The sequence below is a fragment of the Ursus maritimus genome, unplaced genomic scaffold (assembly GCF_017311325.1).
Source record: "Ursus maritimus isolate PB19 unplaced genomic scaffold, ASM1731132v1 scaffold_21, whole genome shotgun sequence".
NCBI lineage: Eukaryota > Metazoa > Chordata > Mammalia > Carnivora > Ursidae > Ursus > Ursus maritimus.
The window spans coordinates 33,360,989-33,384,848 of NW_024424564.1; the positions used below are offsets into that span (position 1 = coordinate 33,360,989).

Here is a 23,860-nt window from a genome sequence, read left to right on the forward strand (position 1 = left end):
TATACATTGGGGAATAATTACCACAATAAGGTTAGTCAACACATCTTAACCTCCCTGCTTTCTGATTTCTAATACATGAATTAGCTTTGCCACCTGATTTTTGTGTAAGTGAAGTTGTATAGTCTATATTCTTTTGTATCTGTCTTCTTTTGTTCCACACTATGTTTGTGTATTTCATTCTTTGATGGATATGATAATAATTTATTATCCATTCTACTGTTGATAAATATTTGGGGGTTATCAGAAATGATGCTTCTATGAATACACTTGTATATTACATTGTTCTGCACAGAGGTACACATTTTTATGTATGTACCAAGGAATAGGCTTGCTGGGCCATAGGTATATATATTTTCAATTTAGTACTATCAAGAAGTTCCTCAAAGGGGTTTGAATTTAAATTTTACCTTGATGACTAAAAAGGTAGGACACTATTATACACAATATTGGCTTTTGCTTAGTCTTTTTTGGGAACTCCTTATTCAAGAATCATGCTCAGTTTTCCTGGGAGCTTTCTGTCTTTTTCTTAGAAATGTGGAGAGATTCTTTCAGTATTCTGGATATGACCATTTTGTAGAGTTTATGTATTACAAATATCTTTTACGCCCTCGTGCTTTGCCTTTTCATTCTGCTAGTGGTACCTTTTGATTATACAAAATTCATTATAATGTTGTCTAATTTATAAATCTTTTCTTTTATGGTTTATGCTTTTTGTGTTCAGTTTTAGAAATCTTTTTCTATGCAAAAGTCATAAAATACCCTCCTATCTTTACCATCTTTTTTTTTTTTTTTACTTTTCACATTTAGATCTGCAATTCATCTAGAATCTACTCTTATATATGGTGTGAGGCTGAAGTCAAGATTAATTTTTTTTCCATATGGTATACAGTTAACCCAGAACCATGTGTTAAAAAGACCAACCTTCTTCACAACATTGCAGTGTCACATCTGTTATAAATCAAGTGCCCAAAAATGTGGAGTGAGAGAGAAAGGGAGAGGAAAAGGCAGAAAGAGACCAAAAGAGAGAGAGAATCAATATGAGAAATAAATATAAGACTATTTGGCAAGACCACAAGGAGAGATGAGTGTTCACACTGAAAAGGCCTACAACATACCAAGCAGCATGAATGAAAAAGACCTAGGCCTAGATGCCAAACAATATTTTTAATCACCACAAATAACGAGGAATTCATTAAAAACATTACAGAGTAGGGAAGATGGTCAAACACAGGAATGAGTATTTGACTAGCATCCGGCTTCTCCCCAGCAATGACAGATACTAGAAAGCAGTAGAATAAGGCCTTTGAAGTTTTAAGGAAAAATAAGTTTCAACCAAAATCATATATTTAGCTAGGTCCTTGTAAGGACTCAAATGGTTTTCTTTTCTTAGATGGTGAGCTTTTTAAAAGTCAGTTACAAGCAAATGTACCTCAGCACACAAAGTTCACAAACAAAGAAAAAATGCGAGATAGGGAAAAAAAAGCGAAGGAAGGAAGAAAAAGAGGAAGGAAATGGGATTAGGGAGAGTTTTGCACAGTATTCCACAGTACTGGGAATATTCTGTTTGCTAAACTGGGTGGAAAGAGCATGGGGATTCATCTTAATATCCAAGAAAACATACATAAACCATTAACCATAAAAGATTCTATTCATCTTTCTTCCTTTCCTTCCCAGAGGCAGCCACTATCCTAATAAAATACTGTGTGTATGTGTGTGTGTGTGTGTGTGTGTGTGTGTATAGGTACACATAAATAATACAAAATATTACCCTGGGTTTTTTTTTTTTTCAAATGTATACAAATGATACTCTGTGTATCATTTGGAACCTGCTTGTTAACTTGGTATATGTTGTCATGATCTATACAGGCTCTTACCGTGCCCATTTTAAAGATGAGAAAATTAAAACCCAGGAGGTGAAAAGCCCAGAGAAACCTACAGTGTACAGAGATTCAAAGTCATGTACTTGTGAGAAGTACATCTGGAATTTGAACTGTGACACTACACTATATGCCTTCTGCCTTATAGATCTAAGTAATTCGTTTTATTGCCAGCAAATGAATAGACATCTGTTTATTTTTCCAAGTTTCCCTTTTTTTTTTTGATATCGCAACAATGGTATCATGAGTGTCTTCCACAAGAGTCCTTGTACACTTATACCACTTATATGAGTATCTGCATTTTAAATTGTATAAGATCCTGCCAAACTGCTTTCCTAAGTAGTTGCTCTCACAAGTAGTGTATGAGCATACATTTCCTCACATTATTATCACTATTTATTATTTTCAGATTTTAGTATTTATCAATTACTGAGGGATGGGAAATAGTATTTCACTTTAATTTGCATTTTTCTGATTTTTAGAGATGCTAAAATTTTGGCTATTTGGGTCTCCTTTTCTATGAGTTGACTGTTGAAATTCTTTGCCCATTTTTCTGTTGGACTTTGACTTTTTCTTTATTGATTGGTGCATGGTGTTGTACATATTTGAGAAAAACTGTTCATACGTGTTCTAAATATTTTTTCTCAGTCAATCGTTTGTCTTTTAACTTTGTGTTTGGTGTCTTTTGTGATACAAAAACGTTTTTTAATCAAATGTAGTCCATGTGTCACTCTTTCCTTTATAGGTTGAGCTTTCTTCCCTCCCATATGGTTATTTTTCAAGGAAAGCATAATATTTGTCTTACAAACTTTTTTCACTTACCGTTATTATTATTTTTCATTTTTAGATAACTACCAAGTGGTCTTCTCGACTGCCTTTACATGCTCTTATCAAAGTGACGATGTGTGCAACAGCACAGACGCTAGAAAAGAACCTCAGACTAAAGTGGATATTACATGGATTCTTCTACTGCGCTACTATATTCATCTGCAAAGGATTAATAATATGAGCAAACTGCTAGGTAGGTTTTTGATGCGTTAAGAAAGAACACATTTTTTTCCAGTTCTTGTTTAAGTCATGTTTCTTATTTGGGAATTTTAAAATGCTTTTGACATCTTTTGGAGTGAACTCTCATCAGAATATGAAAATTTCAGGGGCTCTTAACCTGAGATACACAGATCTTTGGGTAGAATAGTATTTCAACATCACTGACTTCCTTTGACATTCTATATATTTTATTTCCCATATTTAAAAATGTTATTGTAAGGATGCATCCAGAGGCTTCCCAAGACTGCCAAAGTGACCCATGGCTCAAAACAGTTAAGAATCAGAGTGATCACAATGTGACAGCTTATAAAATGAACACGATGAAATTTTGACTTTAAGAAGAGTATTCAGTACGTAGAAGAGGAGAATTACATGACTTCAGCTAAGATATATAACTCCATTGAGTTGTTTCGTTTAGTTTTTTTGTTGTATCATCAATGCTGTCTGAAGAACATCCAGAAAAACTGGTCTAATCTGCTTCACATCAGTCCCTCTTGTGTTTGTGACAATGTATGTTGTGTTTTATCTGCGCCCTTGAAATTGGTGATTTCGTGTTGTTCATCAGTGCAAATAGTTGGAAAAGACAGGTTGACCCGTGTCAGGGCCCAGTGATGGAGAAGCCAACAGGGCAAATGGGCTGAGTCACAGAGTGACTAAGCACGGCTAGCAGTGGGATAGACAAGCACGCCGAAAGGTGTCAGGTGCAAAAGGTGCATCATGAGAAGGGCAAGAATAAAAGAAATTCGATAACAAAGGGTGCGGACATTAACCAGTACAGCTCTTCCTGAAACTACTGAGACTTGCTCAGCCCACTGTCACGACAGCCCAAAGTGCCAGGGATTCCGCACATACTAATGAGGTAGGGAACTGGTAGGTAACACTCCAGCTTCCCAGTTCCAGACAGTTCTACGTGTTATTTTTCAGAAGTCCTCAGCAGAACTAAGCCCTTATTATCCAAAGCTATAGCCCATCCATTAACTCACTCACTATTGGCTCTTCTATCCATCACACTTTGTTCAGTCTCTCACTTATGCTCCTTGAGATCACTTTTCAAATCAATTACCTGCACCTAAGTTCTTGCTTTAAGATCTTTGTTGGGGTAAGTCCCAAATAAGATGACTGCATAGAATATTTTGCATTGTCAAGACTTAGAACCTAAAGCAATATCTTCACACCCTTCTGAAATTTTCTTCATTCCTGTGGCACGAAGCAATTCCATTCGTGTATAAGCTTAAAAACAGAGGAATTACACGGGCAGCCGCTAGCTGAGGTGGTGTGATTTACAGGGACAGCAGTTAACGAGCAAATACCAACAATACTGACTGTTCTGTTATCTAACGTGATTCTAAATTAATGTATTTTTCTTCCCTAAGCATCTCCAAAGCCAGGATCTGGAATTTCATTGCCAGATGATACACTCCTCACATCCCTTTTCAACTCTGGGCTTATTTTGCGCCAAAAAGAAATGCATTTTTTCCTTAAAAGATTTTTACAGCTGTATTCTTCCTCTTGTATTGATGAATTTCCAGAAGAACTGTGTCAAGGATTGGAAAATACACTGTTTTCAGAAAAAGTCTCACATGACTCAGTCAAGGTACTGTTTTCAAACATTATATATTTTGGAAAACTTCTTAGAATCATTGTTATATTTCTGAAGGAAGCACAATTGAGAAAATGCAAATGGACGTAGTGTATTATAAATTTCCAATATGTATTTATAAAATGAATAAATCAAGTCATTTGCATTGAATTCTTTCCAAACAAACAAAAAAATCAGTCTTTTGTTTTGAATTATCTTGACTTTGGACTTCACCATATAGTGCTTTCATTTTTATGATTATGGACTTGCCCATACCAGACATGTCTATATTTCTAAGCCCAGAGAAGTGACCTAAAAATGTGACTTCTTCCAAATTGAGAACCTTTGCTTGTCTTATCCTGCTAGATTGTTGGGTAGGTAATAATATTTTTTTAAATCACTATTTTGAACAAAAGAGTGAGGTGACTATTAATAAAGTGTAATTTTAAAAAGTAGTGGGAAGACCTACTAAGAGATATTTAAGAATTCATTTAAAGAAGTGATTCTCAGAGTTATGGAGTTGCTCTCAGGTCAGTGTCCCGCCCACATGGGAGGATTTTTTGAATTAGTTCCCAGATACTGGGGTATTGGCATGCCTAATATTCAACACCCCTATCTTGCCCAGATTATAAATCATTTGAAAAATAAAAGAGTTTAAGAGTTTGGGATTAAAAAAATACCCAACCTTATGAGTTGTAATGTTGACATTGCAGGATATGGTTTATATTTACTGGGAAATTCTGTTCCTAAAAGCAGATAGCAAAGTAGACAGATTTTGCCAATCCAGCTGTGTTTGTTTGCTTGCTTGCTTGCTGGTTTTGGTCACTACAGGCCCCCTTAAAATCTGTGCGGACAAGGACCCCTTTAAAATTGGTCTCATGAAGGAGCAGAGAATTCTACAAACCATTCTCTCCCAAGAAGAAAGAGCATATCCAACATTTCTTTTTTCCCCAATTGACCAATCAAGTAGCTCTACAGGGCAGGGGAACGAGAGGAAGCAGAAAGGCCAGGAATGTACTGTAAATGTCTGGTCCTCTGCAGGGAAGGAAGTAGCAGGAGTGGGATGAAATCATTTCCATCTAACACCAGATCCCGATTCACCCCTCCAGAAACTGCGACTCCCTGTGAGGATTACTGCCACATATCCCAGATGCCTTAGGTACTCTGGCACAAGAACCAGAGAAGGAGAAGGTGGAGAACTATAGTCTTGCGAATGTGTTCTCGTGACTATTTTGCTAATAGGTGTGATTTCTTAAATACTGTTCCGAAAGGAGCTCTGCTTGCGTATTTTAGTATTAAGGGCAGCCTACCATTACCCATCTCCTAAGCATGATGCTCTGAACATAGGACCTTGAATACATTGTAAATATCTGTGACGTTTCTAATGGCAGCAATGTTATCAAAGACTGTTGTACCCTGTTTGCTCTTTTTTTAAAAAAATATAATTAGTGTAACACTCTCCCAGAATAATCAGCTCTGGAGATCACTGTCGCTCGCCTGACAGGTGCAAGCCACCTAATCATGTGTTCGTTTCACTGGGGTAGACGGCTAACGAGCATAGAGCCTTTTGGATTTTTTTTAAAAAATAAACTGCAAGCTTGGCTGATTTTTATAATAACGTTTTTGAGCTTTTAATCACTCAGGAGGCTATTTCAATCAAACTCTTTCCATAATTTGATACTTAATCCTGCTTTTCCTCCACAAAGAAGTAGATGTCTTTCCAGAGTGATCATTGCTAGGCTCCAGGCTCATCAGTGTGTGCGTCTGCGTGTTGTTAGGTCTACCGAAGCTCTTTGGTGGAAAAACAAAGGTGCCCAATAAATTACATTAAAACTTCCAAGAAAAAAAAGATACGATTAGAATGATGCACAACGCTGGGTTGTTCGTGTTTAGACTCGTCATAAGGTCAGATATTTGACTAGTGTAAAGTGATTTGCGGTTCATAGGACCATGGCAAACAAGAATTCTCCTGGTAGGTCTGTTGTTTTATTCCTCCCAAAGAACAAATCAAACATATCGAAAATATTCAGTGTATGGTTCATCAATCAGCATATGTACTTAATTCCATTAGCAACTAGATTTTATGTTTTTTAATTTAATTTTATTTTTTTAAAGATTTTATTTATTTATTTGACAGAGGGAGAGGCAGCAAGAGAGGGAACACAAGCAGGGGGAGTGGAAGAGGGAGAGGCAGGCTTCCTGCCAAACAGGGAGCCCGATGTGGGGCTTGATCCCTGGACTCTGGGATCATGACCTGAGCCGAAGGCAGATGCTTAACCGACTGAGCCACCCAGGAGCCCCATAGATTTTATGTTTTTTTAAAGATAATGGAAAACTAAATGCCTATTTTGATATTGACTTTTGTTACAATTTACCATTATTAGACCATCATGTTAGTAAATGCTGTATATACTGAAATAGTAAATATTTGCTTATTATTTTTCTCTTCTTAGTTATTAAATATGAATTCTTATTAAATAGTTGTCAGAAACTGAAAGGCACTCAGATATGAAAAAATATGAGAAATTATTTTTTGAATCAATTATTTACCTGAATTAATTTTAGTTTAGCATTTTTAAGTGATTATTTAAACCTAATAGTCATGTTTATTGTTTATTTTGGTCATGCTTTTAGTATCATAGTGCTAATAAATGAGGATTCTGGCTTATAATATCCTTTTATGATGATAGTCTCTAGACATTTTTGAGAAGTTTTCATCTTTAATATTACCTTTCAGTCATGACATATTTTTCTTTTATCAGTAGACAACTTGAAAGGTCAGAGTCTTTATTTCTCTTTTTATTTTATTTTGAAGACTCTCATTGACAGTCTTATATTATATCTTGAGTAAGCTCAGAAATAATGGGAGGTACAAAGCCTTACAGAAACACCAGGCATTTCTTACTGGCCACTTACGTGTTCCCCTTCATCATCAAGCCTTAAGACACCTTAGATGTCAAAAGTTCAATAGAAGAATTGCTTCCCAACTACGATACTATAATCTTGGGAATAACAACAAGTTAATTTTGAAAATAGTTTGCACTCCATTAAGGAAGGTCCTTTTCAGATTTGAGGTATTATTATCACTATTATTATCTCTCTGTTATCTGTTATTTTTTTGATAGCAACCATGCTTTGTTTTCTGAGCTACTTTTAAAAAACTGAATAATTTATGAAATTGCCAGCTGCATTCTACACATTTATGTTTCCTGAAAACTCCTGATTCAGGGGTCTGGTTCCATCAAAGCTAGGCCCAGATTTACCAAGACTGAAATTACAAATCAGCCCTGTTCATGTAAAGAGGGAATGAGAGCAATTGATTTTAATATTTTACAGCAAAAACTGTGTCTTATTTTGCATATGACACTGCAAAAAATGCCGTCGGAAAATAGATATTATTTATAATCATACCCTCAGTTTATTCACCACTGAATAAACAAGAAGAAAAGGAGATGTTCTTAGAATCTGAGGTGATCTTGAGACTGAAATGATAGCATTGACATTTTCCTCTCTAGATCTTTACTGTGGGAGAGTCACCAAAATAGAAGACGTCTGTTGAGTCCCATGGATTTTTTTTTTCTTTTTTAAAAGATTTATTTATTTATTTTAGAGAGAGAGAGAGAGCATGAGCAGGAGGGGCAGAGGGAAAGAGAGAGAGAGAGAGAGACTCTCAAGCAGACTTTGAGCTGAGCACAGAGCCTGATGCAGGGCTTTTGATCTCACCACCCTGAGATCATGACCTGAGCCAAAATCAAGAGTTGGAAGCCTAACCAACTGCACTACCCAGGCACCCTGAGTTCCATGGATTTTGAAGCATATTTTTTCTGTAGGAGAATATTTTCTGGTAATCGGGGACAGTTTTGAAAGCTACACCCATAAACAAACTAAGACAATTCCCAGAGTTTTATAATGTAGCCAAGACTGAATGGATATTGAGTGAAAGTTTTAAATATTGAATGAATTTATTATTACCAACAATTAAATTCTTCTTGATTTTTCCCTAGTTATGTCATGACAGTTCTCTACACTCCGATTTATCATTAAATAAGCTCTCTGCCAGCCCATCTTCTGGAGATGTGTCATCAGATATGAATATACAAGATTTAAACAAAGAACTTTGCTTTCAGTGGTACATTCCTCCTTTAGAAAGACCTCCAAAGGACACAGAACCTATGGTATGTAATATAATCACAAAGCTAAATCTTATATTTGAATATAAGGTTTAACTTGACCATTATAACTTGAAAATAAAGAACAACCCCTTGTCATATAGATGAAAATATACAGCAATATAGAATCTATATTGTCTAGTAGAATGAATCTGAAAATAACTAAGAAATCAGGAAAAGTCTGGCTTGAGTTGATAATTTTTCCTTTTTTCTGATCTTCAAGGGAAACTTTCCAGTGTGTCACCATAATATAGGATGTTTAATTTTTTTTTGCAGCCATTCCTTATCACATTAAGGAAGTTTTTTTTCTACTGTCCACTTTGCTAAGAACTTTTATCAAAATCTTTTGCTGTGTCTATTAAGATTATTTTATGAGTTTTTAAATATATTAATTGATTTTTTAAATATTAAATCAATCTTGTGTTCCTGAGATAAACTCAAATTGGTATTGGATTTTTGCCACTGTTTAAGAGTAATATTGGGTTACAAATTTGCGTGTTCATACTATTTTTGTCAGATATATTTTGTATCAAGATTTTGTTAGACTCATAAAGTGAGTTGATAAATATAACTATGTTTTTCTATTCTCTGGTGACATTTTTGTAAGTTTAGAGTAAACTTTTCTCCTCAAATATTTGGTAAGAACTCATCAGTAGGGGCGCCTGGGTGGTACAGGGGGCGCCTGGGTGGCACAGTCGTTAAGCGTCTGCCTTTGGCTCAGGGCGTGATCCCAGTGTTCTGGGATCGAACCCCACATCAGGCTTCTCTGTTAGGAGCCTGCTTCTTCCTCTCCCACTCCCCCTGCCTGTGTTCCCTCTCTTGCTGGCTGTCTCTATCTCTGTCAAATAAATAAATAAAATCTTAAAAAAAAAAAAAGAACTCATCAGTAAAGCCATCTGATCCTAGTGTTTTCTTTGTGAGAAAATAGAAAATTAGTAATATAATTTTCAATAGTTAGAGGCAGTCATTAAGCACTGTACTCATTTACTAAATGCCAGAGTTGGTATCAGTTCTGATTGGGTCAATATCTGTTCTAATGGTTAGCACCCCTGTCAAACCAAGTTTTAAATATTTTGACTATCACCCCTGTTTATAGAACATTGGAGTTTTCTGTTTCTTCTTGAGTCAGCTTTAAGTTGCTTTATCTAGGAATTTTTTCATTTTATTTAAAACTTCTATCATACTTTTAATCTCTCCATTGTATTTGTATTGTGTCTCTTTTCATTTCTTATATTTGTGATTTGTGTATTTTTTCTTGATCATTGTCACCAGAGGTTTCTCATTAGTTAATTTTATTTCACTAATCCATATATCTTTCTTCTCCTTTGTTTTTGTTTTGTTTTGTATTCTTTTCCTAACTGCTGACTTCTTGAGGTAAATGTTTGGCTTAATATTCAGTCCTTTCTTTCCTAATGTATGCATTTTAAGACTATGAGTTTCTCTAAACATTGCTTTGGTTTCATTCCACAAGTTTTTATTATAGTATTATCATTATCATTCAGTTAAAAATAGTTCTAAAATTTTCATTACGATTTACTCTTTGACTCATGGGCCATTTCAACATGTGTTTTTTACATTCCAAACTACACAGAGCTTATATATATTTTACATATTATATTAGAAAATTATCTTTTGTTATTTATTCTTAGATTATGTTGTTCTGTGATAATAAAAAATGCTCTGTATGATTGATATTGTTGAATCCTGTGTATTTTCTCCAGGAGAGGATTTATTATGTAAATATTCCATTGCTCTTAAAAGGAATGTGCAGTCCTCAGGTGCTAAGGCAGTGTTCATACATATATCCAGTAGGTCAGTTTGGTTAGTCTTGTTCAAATCTCTATCCTTGTTTGTTGGCCTTTAATTTTTTAAAATCAATTATTAAAAGAAGTATATTTAAATCCCTCACAGTGATTGTCAGTGGTCAGTCTCTCAAATTTTGCTTTACATAATTTGAGATTGTGTTCTTAAGTGCAATCAAATTAACCAAACTACCTGGGTTGGAATCCTAGCTCTGTCACTTAATATATTATTTTGTGATCTTCAGTAGACTGGTTAACTTTTCTGTATCATAGTTATCCTTATCTGTAACTAGAGATAATTGGGTAAATGCCTAACCTCAATAAATAGTACTTGTCATTTATCATTATCGGAAATTATTTTTAAGTTATTATGCTGTCTTAAAGTTTAATAACTTCAAATATACATGTAATATACTAATAAAACATTATTTAAAAGCTTCTTTTAAAATTTAGCAACAATATCTTCTTATAGATACTTATAGATATTGTATAGAATAAAGTACACTGTGCCTTACCAGCAAAATTAAAGTGCATAGCATATACGGGAAAAAACCTTAGTTTGCCTCTAAGTGCCCTTCATAAATTTGTATCACACATATCACCCCTTGTTTTAATGTTCATTATTTTTATCTTTATCTAACTCTACATCTTCATCTTTATCCTCATCTATGTCCATATGCATGGAAAGATATTTGCACTAGGGTTAATTGGGGAGCTAATTGCGGATGAGATAGGGGCAAGTATTTAGAAGCAGTTTAATATCGATCCCTGGACAGTTAGAGAAAAAACAGTGATTCACATTCTAGGAGAATCTTGATGAGAGGTCAAGCTTTTAAAAATGGAACGGTTGGTCACTACAGCCATTTGCAGAGGGACCTTCCACCATAGCATTCCTTTGATTGCTGCTCTCTCTAAGAAGAGCCTCAGGCTTTCCCCCATAAAACGGTTGCCATATAGTTTTGCCCTGTTCAGCATTTTCATTTGCTTTTTGCCTCCTGCATTGGTCTACTCTTGCATTTTCCAGCTCTTGAGTGCTGTCCCCTCTAGCTGTGCCTCTGGTAGCTTCTGCTGCTCCTTGACCCATGTGACCCTGTCAGAAAGTGAAACCTCCTGGGCTTACCTCTCTTTGCTTTTGAACACACTTTTCCCATTGGCTTCTTCATTCTGCCTCCTTAGGCTGGCAACCTGCTGCTAACTCTTGGTCAATTATATCTCTTTCTACTCATAGAAAAAATGAAACTTTAACATATCACTCCCCAGGAACATTTAAAGCTGTTTCTCACATTTTGAAAGTACTCTCCTTCATACACTTTCCACATCAAATCCTTGCCAGATAGTCCATATACATCTAAAAATAATAAACCTGCATAGTCTCTTTTGGGGAATTTAGTAACGTAATTTTCAGTTTCTAGATCCAAGAATACTAGTGGACCATGGAAATAAATATTGTGTGGGTCTTGAGTAGTATTTTTTCAAAAGAAATTAAAACAAGAGATAAAACATTTTCTGAAACTTTTGTTTTGTGATGTTGTTAAAAAGAAAATTTCTCAGATCAGTTGATCTTCAGCGTGTGTCAGAATTTATTTACTTTCTGGCAAGAGAAACAACCAAGTGATAAAAGAGTATATCCATCTAGGAAGGGTATGGATACAGAAGGATTACATATTTGGGAAATAGCAGCTAATTTTAAAAAATGGAGAAGAAACTATAAAGTTCATTTTGCAAGCTCATGGAAATATCACATCTGTATCAGTGTGAGACAGAATGATCTGAGAAGTTAATGCTATGACTCTATCTGTGGCTGATAATTAGAGTAACAGGGTTTTATCCATCAACAGTTGTATCTGACAATGAACATGGAAGCATGGCCTGGTGTGAGACAGAGATTAGAAGGAGAGCACCAGCTAACAAATTCTGGTTTAAACAGGTTGCTAGAGTGGTTTTCTTATGCTGCAAGCAAAGGCACAATAACAGTTTTCCCATTTCTTAGTTTGGGGACATTTTTCCCCTCTTTGGTAATAAATATGTACGTATTGGGTCATGATAAAAGATGTAGTTGCTGACATAAATTTCAGTCAAAAAATTGGGCAACACTGACTTTGATGGACTAGATCTCCTCAAACCTAAGATTCTATCTTTTCAGAAGATAACACTGAAGTTTGTTTGATAATTTAAATATTGGTGTATTTGAACACTTATCTACTCATTATCTTAGGTGTTTAGTGTATAGTTTTGTTTTGAATAACTGGCTAAAGCTCATGAAACTACAAGATACTAGCAGTAGTGAATGTAGAGCTTAGTATATTCTAGATGCTTTGCTTGTATTAACTTCACAACAACTCTATGAAGTAGGTACTATCATCAGCCCCATTTTACAGAAGAGGAAGCTAAGACACAGGATAGAGGAAAGCTAGTCAACAAGGAATCAGGATTAGAGCAATCGGATTCCAAGTCTGCACTCCTCAGCATGGTGCTTTGTTGAGTCCTCAGACAATGGTCCTGGCTGCAGGCACTTCTAGCCTCTGGGTGGGATGGTGGTGAAAATTATATCTGACCCAGGGTGTCGCAGTTTCCAAGGACTTAGAGGATGAACAATGCAAGTTAACAGCACTTGATTCACCTACTCAGTCCTCTTCAGTTAATGTAGTGTCTGAAGCAGAAATACTGGTGGGAACCAAGGATGCAGGTGGCAGCAAAGTAGAAATCATAGAACTAGGGATTTTGACATAAAATTTTTAGATAATTCGGAGGGCTAAATATTTCCATGCCACAATACTTTTTAGAGTTAAGTTTTTAACTTGGAAAAGTTTAACTTCTTAAGTACAGGATTAGAAATTGTATTATCCTATTTAACAAAACCATCTTTGGAAGAATATAGTAGAACCACATTATAAGCTCTTCCCTGGAATTTTGTTACAAACTAAGCATCTTTTGAACAATTTCAGTATCTTCTAGAAGCAGACACTAATGAGGCTGCAAGGGGCAATCATTTTAATGAAACTCCTGGACAAAGGCTTTACAAATAGTTGTGAAGAATGGCTCAAAGATGCATAACTACAGCTTAGCTTAAAATGGTGTAACTAGAGCCAGAGATTTGATGGCTCAAATTTGTCTTAAGAATACATCTTAAGACCTTTAGCTCTATTCTACCTCTTCTTCTTGCTATTTTTAGTATCCAGAGTTCCCAGTAGGATGCTCTGGATCATAAGCCAGCCCAGGTATAAAGTGAGACTTGAATTATGTGTATTACTTGATCAGACTCAAAGGAATGCAACTCATAGCTAGCAGGGAGGAGGGGCGATAAAGAAGCAATAGTGGGACCTTCCTTTTGGTCTATGAGACCTAATTTGGGGGGAATCAAACTGCTGCATAGGCTGTTGTTTTGCATGCAGCTAGACAGTCCAAGGCACAGTATTCAGAGGCCACAGAAGATTAGACAGACAAGCATAATCAAGTGCAAGAAGTCTGATCAAGCAAAGCACTGAAAATCAGGACTCCATGTATCAAGTGAAAACACGAGTTGGATAGAATTGGAAAAGTTCTTGGAGATAAGTCTATTCAATACAGAAATCCAGCCAGTCTGGGAACAAGAGAGATGGAGCTGGTGCTCTTTTCTGGAGATCTTTATAGCCCTTGTTAGAGCTAGACTGTATTTCATGGTCCCAAATAAGCAGGCTGTGCATTCAAGACAAGCTCAGTCCTACATGCTGAAGGAAGAGTTAGGGATCCTGGGAAAACTCCCAAGTTGTAGTAAACGCAGCTCAACGTTGTCAGTGCAGATGTTAGGAGTGCTGAAACTCAGAGATCATACAGATGCCCAGGGCTTCCCTCTGAGGTGCCCTGGATTCTGGGTCTTCTTGGCCAAGTGACTAGTGAGAACCTGATGCTGCAGATGAGGCCCAAAATTACTCCCTGCTTCTGGGAGCTGGGGAAGACAATGGCTGCACAAAGGAGGCAGGGACTGGCATCTGAAAGTCAAGAACCAGCAGCACTGGCCTCCCCTGGAAACTCACTAAAAATGCAGAATCTTAGGTCTCACTCCAGACCCACTGAATCAGAATATCTCCCAAGTAATGTATGCACATTTAACTCTGAGAAGCACCGGGCTAGTCCAAAGTACCCCACAGCTCTAAAGATGATTCTCCAATAAGCTACTGCATTGCGACTTAAACCGTAGGCCCCACTGGAAAGCTTCTCTGGCTTCTCTTCGTACCACCCAAATCAAATTTCAGAACTGGAAAGAAACTAAGAGAATGTCTATTTGATGCTCTCATTTTACAGATGAGGAAGCCAAGTCCTATATGGGTAAAGTGACTTGACCAATACAACTTATTAGTGACAAAAATGAAAATGGAGACCTGAGTCTTCTAGTTCTTCATATGGATTTCTTTATAACGTGCATATAACTTAGCTGCTTACTAACTAATTAACAAAATATTGATTGAGTGCACACTATATGCCAGGAATTTTGTTAGGTGATAAGATACCAAGGTAAGAAAGTAATGAATCAACTCCATCTGGTAGAGGAGGGGCTCTTTTTTCACCTATTGCTGGGCTGTAAGGGATTCCCCATTCAAGCCAATTTTAAATAAAGTATTCCTCAATGTTTGTCAAAACCACATCACTTGTTTGCCATTGAAAAACAAGTCTTTGCAGAAGTGAGTAAGGGAGCATTGGAAATTTCATCATGGCTATATTATCTCCTGAAAAATCCAGTCCTGAGTATGCAGGGTGTTACAGGGTGACACTTATCCCTGAGGAGTAAGGATAAATTGGGAATAGAACTAAGCACATGGATTCAATGAGGACAACCTGGGAGGTCAGATGGGAAGCCGGCTTGGGGTTAGCAGTGGGTATAAAAGAATACGGAGAGTGAGGTACCAAGTAGGGTAGGGTGAGGAGCCAGGAGTGGTCATGGGGCTCACAACCCCAGCAGTGATGCCCTAAGCACTTCACATTGACTCACTGAATCCTCACGTGATCCATGAGATGGGGATTACCACATCTCCATTTTACAAATGAGGAAGTAAAGGCACAGTGATTTCATAATTTGCCCAGATCACACAACCAGTAAGTGATGGAGGCAAACCCAGGCACTCTGACTCCAAAGCCCAGGCTCACAACAAATATGCAAGTGAGTTTAGTGTTTTGTTGTTTAGCTACTGCCCTAGTTTATCCAAGTCCAGTTTGATTTCCAGCTGTTATGCTTTGAATTCAGTTGTGCCACGCTCAATTAGAAAAGGCTTTAAAATTGTATTGCAAAACCATTGACAAGTGTCAGCCTGAGGAGGGAGAAAAAGTCATTTTCATTATCAGGGGTTAAATATAAAGTATATTATCTATTTAAATTTTTCCACTAACACGCTTTGGGGAACTTCATTAGCTCTTAAGAGATGTAATGAAAATTTCAGAAATACGAAGATATTAATTAACATGTAGCAGGTGCTGCGAGCACTACTAAAAAAGTACAAGATGTCACTCTTGTCCACAGGGATTTTGTATGCTAGCCTGGGAGTTGAGGTTAACAAACACAAAACAAGAGCAAACACCATAAGATACATTAAATCTCTCTGGGACTCATTTCATTTTCCTTTCAGAAATGTTTCATCAAAAATTTACCATAGTTTGAAAAACCACATTTAAAAGACTTTGAATGAATAAAAAGAACATTTCTCTGTCTAGCTGTCCACATCCCCGAATTACACCATCGGATACAATTACTTTTAACTCTCAGCTGTCTCTGTTTGGTTGGGTCCCCCTCTCCCCCACCACCATATATCTAAATTACATGCTCACATGATAATTCCTTGAGTGATGAACTTCACACACTACTGTGGAAGATGAAGGCTAAAATCAACCTGTTTTTTCTCCCTCACATACATTCTTCTCTTCCACATATTCTCTTAAATGAGTTCTATCACAATTCTTAAGCCCATAGCCAGTGTTTACAACCATGTAAATATCACTCACAGCTGAGCCAAATAAGGTACTATTTCCTTCCTTCCCGACTTCTATCCTAAAGAAAAAAAAAACTGCTTTATTTTTGTTTAACTTACTCTGTATTTTAGAATCTCTCATTCTTTCTAAACTTTCAAAGAACTATACAGTTCTCCATATGGTCAAGCTCATCAGTTTGTTTCTCATTCTTTTATTGTCTTCTTCCTCAGAGACATGCTCCAGATTGGATTGATTGCTCTCCTGACTCAGATAGCATCATAAGAGCCCATTCACCATCCTCCTGAGAATTCCTTCATCTCTTTCTGAGATGGGTTCCCTGGGTCCCATGTTTCTATCTTGACTTGCTCTCTCATGTTGAACGAACACATCTTCTAGCTTCTCAACAAAGGGTGTGTTGGAGGTTCTGATTATTCAAAGGACACACCATATAAGTAAGATATTCCACAAAGTATATTCAAGGAAGATTTTAGTAAGGAATAAGGCATGGCAGGATAAAGTAAAATATCTTGGTCTCCAGAAAACTGATATCTCATCTGAGGAGTCTTTCATACCTCTGTGTTCATGAAGTCAAAACCATGTGTGGGATCAGATTCAGTGATAGAAATGAAGAGAACAATAGAATCTAGATGCAAATCATCGATATGTATATTTTCTACAAAAAAATGCTGACAAGATGGCACAGGCTGCCCCTTGTGTGTTTCAGAACCAAGGACAGGACTGCATTAGTCAGTAGGTAGTACATTTCATTCAGGTTTGGCAAAGGGCCAATACCATGACTACAATCCCCTGAGATGCTAACAGGTTGCAACAGATTGACTGAGAGTGACCCTGTACTTGCACAGAATATAAAAAGACCTTGAGTGGCTGACAAAAAGTCATCATTTTAATGCTGACTTCATTGTTCTCTAGGCATGCAATTCTAGGTTGAAAATTATTTTCCCTCAAAACATGGGAGACATTGCTCCATATCATCTGGCAATCCTGCATTGCTATTAGGTCTGGTCCTATTCTGATTCCTAGTTCTTTCTTCTGATTTTTTTTCCTCTGGAAGCTCTGGGGATCTTCCTTCTGTCCCCTGTGTTCTCAAATTCCATGATGAGCCTTGGTTTAGCTCTTTCTTTCTTTCTTTCTTTCTTTCTTTCTTTCTTTCTTTCTTTCTTTCTTAAAAGATTTTCACCTTTGCCTTTTATTTTATTTTAATGTTTTTTTTATTATATTATGTTAGTCACCATACAGTACATCCCCGGTTTCCGATGTAAAGTTCGATGATTCATTAGTTGCGTATAACACCCAGTACACCATGCAATACGTGCCCTCCTTACTACCCATCACCAGTCTATCCCATTCCCCCACCCCCCTCCCCTCTGAGGCCCTCAGTTCGTTTCTCATAGTCCATAGTCTCTCATGCTTCATTCCCCCTTCTGATTACCCCCCCCTTTCTTTATCCCTTTCTTCTCCTACCGATCTTCCTAGTTCTTATGTTCCATAGATGAGAGAAATCATATGATAATTGTCTTTCTCTGCTTGATTTATTTCACTTAGCATTATCTCCTCCAGTGCCGTCCATGTTGCAGCAAATGTTGAGAACTTGTTCTTTCTGATAGCTGAGTAATATTCCATTGTATATATGGACTACAACTTCTTAATCCAGTCATCTGTTGAAGGGCATCTTGTTTCCTTCCACGATTTGGCTATTGTGGACACTGCTGCTATGAACATTGGGGTGCATATGGCCCTTCTCTTCACTACGTCTGTATCTTTGGGGTAAATACCCAGTAGTGCAATGGTTTAGCTCTTTCATACATTGTGCCCTTTTCTATCTGGAAAGTATAGGCTTTAGTTTAAGAAGAATTTTTTTCTTTGATAATTTGCTCCCTCTGATTATCTCTATAACTTCTAGAATTATTATTAAGATATTGAATTTATTAGATTGACTATCTTTCTCATCTTTTACCCCTACTACCTATGTTTTAAAATTTAGGTTTACTTCTGGGGAGATATATATTCAACTTATATTTCAACTCTTTTATTGATTCTTTAGCTGTTGTGATCATATTTTTTTTTTTTTAGTTTTTAAGAGCTCTTTCTTTTTCTTTGTTCATTTTAACAGCACTGTGTTCTTGATTCACAGATGAAATATTGTCTTTATTCTGTTTGAAGATTTCAATTATGATTTCATTGAAGTTCTCTTCTTCTCCCTTATACCTGACTCTTTAAGTTCCTTTCTTATATTTCAGAAAGTTCCTTTCTTATATTTCTGGCCTCTACCTTTCATTTCATGTTTAGTGACCCTTGGCTATTCATTCATGTTTGAAGGTGCTAAAAAGTGTATCAGGTCAGACTTATTGATTTATAGACCTCATTGTAGGGTAACTGCAGGAGCAGCGGTTTCGTTGCAGGATGCTGAAATGTCAGTACCCGTAGGTCTTTTCTCTTTGTCTGGTCGGTTTCCTCAGAGAGGATCCTTTTCAACTTCTGTCTGCTCTCCTACATCCCTGGCAGGACCTGCAGTGAGGTAGGGAATGTCTCTTGTTCAGAACACAGACTTTCACTTAATTCCAGTGCTTTCTTTTCTTTTTTTTTTCCTTTAAGATTTATTTATTCATTTTAGAGAGCAAGAGGGCTCATGTGGGGGGAGGGGCAGAGGGAGCAAATCTTCAAGCAGACTCCCTGCTGAGCATGGAGCCTGATGCGGGGCTCAATCCCACGACCATAAGATCATGACCTGAGCTGAAACCTGAAACCAAGAATCGGATGCTTAAGCAATTGAGCCACCCAAGCACCCCCTCCAGTGTTTTCAGTTCATCATCTCACCGCTATACTTAATGTCCCTGAGAATAGATCTCTGATTTAGTCTTAGCAGAGAGGAAAATGGGAGAAGTTTGGCCAGAGAGAAGGCAAAGGAAGTGGGGAAATCTGGTTGCATGGGTTCATCGAAGGGATGGAAGGGACGTTGTCTAAGATACCTGACATCTCCAGCTCCCAAGCCTTCCCAGGGCTCTCAGTCACGCTTTTTGTTGGCAATGCCTCTGAAGGCAGTTAGGACATAGCCTTTCCTTTAAGAGTCACCCAGTGCTCTTCTGAGTACTTCTGTCCTTCAAAGTGTTGCTAACATCTCCTGTCTGCTTTACCTCCTCTCTTCTTGTCTGTCTTTGCAGATTTATGCCTTTTTAAAGGCATACTTTCCTCTTATTTTAGTTTGATTAACAAGGAAGCAGAGATAAATGCGTGCACTTAGTCAATTTTGACTGGCAGCTTTGGGCCTCAGCTGTCTTATATTTAAAATGAGGGACTTAGACCAGATCCTCTCTAAGGTTCTACAAATCTCAAATTCTGTGACTATGACCATAACTAGGTGCTATAATGTATGGAATTGACTTTAAAGAATTGTCAAAATGGAAACAACAGGGAATTACCAGAGCATGAGTCGTTAGGAGAAGTTCTACATTCGAGGTGGTGACCAGAAAGTTGTGTGTAGGTTGAATAAGTGGAAAGAGGAAGGAAACAGCATAAGTGAGGCACAGAAGCAGCTATGACCACTGATGGGAAAGGGGCATATTGAGAAGTAATGAGAAACAAGGTTGGATATTCACTAGGTACGTATTTCCAACTTATAGAGGGCCTTCGAAGGCTGAGATTTAAACTTAATTGCAGTAAGAAATGGCACTCCTCAAAAATAATATAATATTATTATGAAATGACATTTATTTTTACCTCAAACTTCATACAATTCTCATTCATATCATTCCTTTTTTTTTTTTTAAGATTCTATTTTATTTATTCATGAGAGACAGAGAGAGAGGCAGGGGCTGAAGGAGAAGCAGGCTCAGGGAGCCTGCTGCAGGACTTGATCCCAGGAGTCCAGGATCATGATCTGAGTGGAAGGCAGATGCTTAACTGACTGAGCCACCCAGGCATCCCGTATGATTCCCTTGAGGGGTATCTGGCTGGCTCAGTCGGTAGAGCATGTGACTCTTGTTTTCATGGTTGTGAGTTAAGCCCCACATTGGGCGTGGAGCCTCCTTAAAATAAAATTGTTTAAAGTGAATTGATCAAACAGTTGTTTTCTCTTTCAAAGAAAAACTTTTTAAAATTTAATGATGTTATTTTGAGGCAAAATGTAATTTCGATGTCATATTTTATGTATTTTAATTTTTTTATAGGTTTTATTGTTGTATGCATATAACGTGAAGCCCCAGAATATTTCAGATGCTGTACCTAATAGCATTTATTGCAATATCTGTATCGGCTCTCTCTGGGTTCCACTGGGCAGGCAAGTAATGAACGATTTTCCATAACTCTGCTGATATTTTCATTGAAACAGGCTGTATTGGCTCTCTCTGGGTTCCACTGGGCAGGCAAGTAATGAACGATTTTCCATAACTCTGCTGATATTTTCATTGAAACAGGCTGTTTTTAGTAATGTAGAAGGTAAAACACAGGAGAACTTTTAGAAGACTTTTTTAGAAGAACCTTCCTTTTATTTAGAAGAGTATGATAATGCAGTGGTTAAGAGCGTGAACTCTGAATCCAGCCCGCTTTGGTTCAAATGCCAGTTGTGCCCCTTACTAACTTTGCAACCTTGAGCAGCTTACTTTACCTCTCTTTGTCTCAGTCTCCCTATCAGTGCCTGTTGTTGGAGAAATAGTTTCTGACACTTCATAAAGATTATAAAGAGTACAAGGATATTGTCTGTACTGTATTTTGCCTGTAATTTGGGGCATGTTTAACAAATAACACACGGCTCTGTATTGGGTTGCAATATTAAGGACAAACTCCACCAACTCCCTCGTCCCACCCTTCCCCTGTGTCCGATCCTATTTTATATTGTTACCCACGTCAAAAGTCTCTGCCTCAGCCAGGTTGCCTTCCTTCCTCTCCATCAAACAGGGCATATCTCTAACTTTTCCTCATGCCTGGTTTCTCTCTTTTCCTATTTCACTTTACCAAATTCCTGGTTCGTTTTTTAATTTTTTCCTTGCTTAGTTAATTTAGTTTTGATTCCATTGTTCATTGCCCTTGTAACCTCAGCCTCCATTTCCTCAGTTGTAAAATGGAAATAAAATCTACTCTGCCTGCCTCTCGGAGTTGTTGTTAAGATCAAGTCGGACAATGTATGCACATACTCTGAAAGGCCAAAAGCGCTGGGCAGATGTCAAGTCTCATTACTAACCCCTGTGTCTGTCAGTGTCAGCTCTTTGCCCTACTGGGCACCTCGTAAGCGCATAGTGAACAGAGACTTGGTGCTTCTCTGTTCTTCCCTGATGAGCCTTGTTCATGCTCCATGATTTTCATTTTGAAGGACTTCTTGGCCTCGCCATAAAAGAGAATAAAACAAGAGATGTTTCAAGAGCTGGCATATTTTCAATTATTCAGTCAATTTTCCTTTTTCTTTTTCTTTTTTTTTTTCCCCGTGGAATGGCAGAAAATCTAGACACAGGACATATACCAGCACAGCTAAGCAACAAAGTTAGGAAATTATACACTTGCTTTGTATCCAGAAACATGGCAGGATTTATTTTTTAGAATCACATAATGAAAATGATTATAATTTCTGCAGAGAAGAATGTAATCAAACTGACAGAATTCTTTTCTATTCCAAAAAGTTCTTAATTTGGATTGTTTATGAGCAACGGTAGGTCTACTAAAATTAGGCATGTGTACCAGTCACTGAGGCCAGCACAGAGGGAAGTGCCTGGCAGTCTCTCCTCTAACCTATCTCTCGGTGGCACAGGGAAGGCTGCCTCTTTCTCCCACTTAGGCCGGCATTCCCCTTCTTAGGAGGGTCAAGGTGAGATCAAGGGGACTTGCTCTTGTTGACCATCTTTCAGAAGGCAGAGTAAGAGTACAACAGGTCAGAAAAAAATAGGCAAGAGAAGGAACCTGAATAGCCTTCAAATTGGGCAGTCCTCCTTCGGTTGTTCATTACACTTCCTGATCTCCAAATTAAGTACTCATGAAGAAAACTATATTCTAATCCTTTGCATTTTTCTTACAGCAACAAAGGAAAAGATAGTGTTCTCAATAAACACGCATAAAAGTTTCTGTGTAGTTCTAATTACGCTCTTCTAACCAAGATCCAGTTCCCTACCTACTGTCTCTGCCATCCACATTTCTCCTTCTGGCTGGGTCCTGCCTCTGGAGCCCCGCAGCCCAGGAGAGCGAGTGCCCATGAATCAGTAAATGAGAGCAGAGGCTGTGGGGAGCTGGTCTAGCCCAAACAGGATGATGGATATTTGTTGTGGGCCATGAAGGGAGTTCAAAAGCTGGACCAAGCACTGATGTGGACAGAGAGGTGAAGATGTATATGGGCAAGATGTTGGGGCAAATGGGGTCTCGAGGCTCAGGGCCTGAGGTGGAGATGCTAGGTCCTCTGATGTTGCTCCTTGCACAAGCGCCCAGCCTGCTCTGCTCGGTCCCAGCCTGCTCTTTACAGAGTTGGACCAGGCCGTTTATTTTTGAAGCAGATAGTACAGCTCTGGACATTTGTTGACAGCTTGAAACCCTAACATCAAAGAATAGTTTAGCCTTCCTGCAATTCCACGTATTAGAAAGGAAAGCTATGTTATTCTTGAAAGAGAAATAAGAATTCTAAGAATTCTTTCTCTGGGTATTAGAATGAGGAATGGTGTGTTAGAATATCATCTGTCCTTCAGGTGGTTTCTTATGGTTAAGAATGTATGTAGTTATGTCATTTCATCCTTACAAAATGCTGTGAAGTAGATGACATGGATTTTATCATACAGTCTTGCAGTAAGAGGAATATCAGGGCCGGAGAGGTTAGGTGACTTGTGTAGGGTCCCATGCTGGTGTGCGATGGAACCAAGCATGATTCACCCAGGTCTTTTGAGTCCTATTCTCTCTCCAATGCATAAGGCAGCTTTTCTAGCACTATTGGAGATGACTTATTTTTTTTTTTAATGGATGTATTCCAAGTAAACTTTTAATAACAGATCTTTACATTTTAATCGTTGCCTTTTTTTTATAGAAGAGTTTCTTAAACATACAATTTCAGATCCCCTTATTTCATTAAAGGTATTTTTTAACCTTCTTTTGCTGAGAAACATCATTATGATCATCAAGTATTATACCATAGCAGAGGAGGACCCTGTGGAACATTGGAGAATTGACATTCCTGCATATATTCCTGATGTCAGTTTGCTTTTACGGATTGTTTATATCTTTTCTCATAAGAGTTTCCCTCTTTGCCTGGATGGAGACACCCACGCGGATGCACACACACACACGCACACACGCATGTGCTGTACCTGTGGCATAGGATAACTGGAGGCCATGCAGGTGGCTATTTGCCTCCTTCAGATGCTTTCAACGCTTTTCCACCTCCTGACTCCACTCATCCGTCGGCTTACCTCTGCCTTCAGAGTATCCCCTGTTCACTGGCCTGTGGCTGCAGAAGCTTTCCATCTT

The 23,860-nt window shown here is 37.7% G+C and overlaps 1 protein-coding gene across 1 annotated transcript in view; it reads left to right on the forward strand.

Annotated features, from left to right (window-relative positions):
• Positions 1-23,860, forward strand: part of CFAP54 (cilia and flagella associated protein 54) — a 286,069-nt gene that overhangs the window by 230,867 nt on the left and 31,342 nt on the right. Inside the window, exons 61-64 of the mRNA XM_040637071.1 lie at positions 2,725-2,898; positions 4,298-4,518; positions 8,508-8,678; positions 20,596-20,705. Coding sequence (XP_040493005.1) covers positions 2,725-2,898; positions 4,298-4,518; positions 8,508-8,678; positions 20,596-20,705 — 676 coding nt within the window. The remainder of the gene's footprint in view (positions 1-2,724; positions 2,899-4,297; positions 4,519-8,507; positions 8,679-20,595; positions 20,706-23,860) is intronic.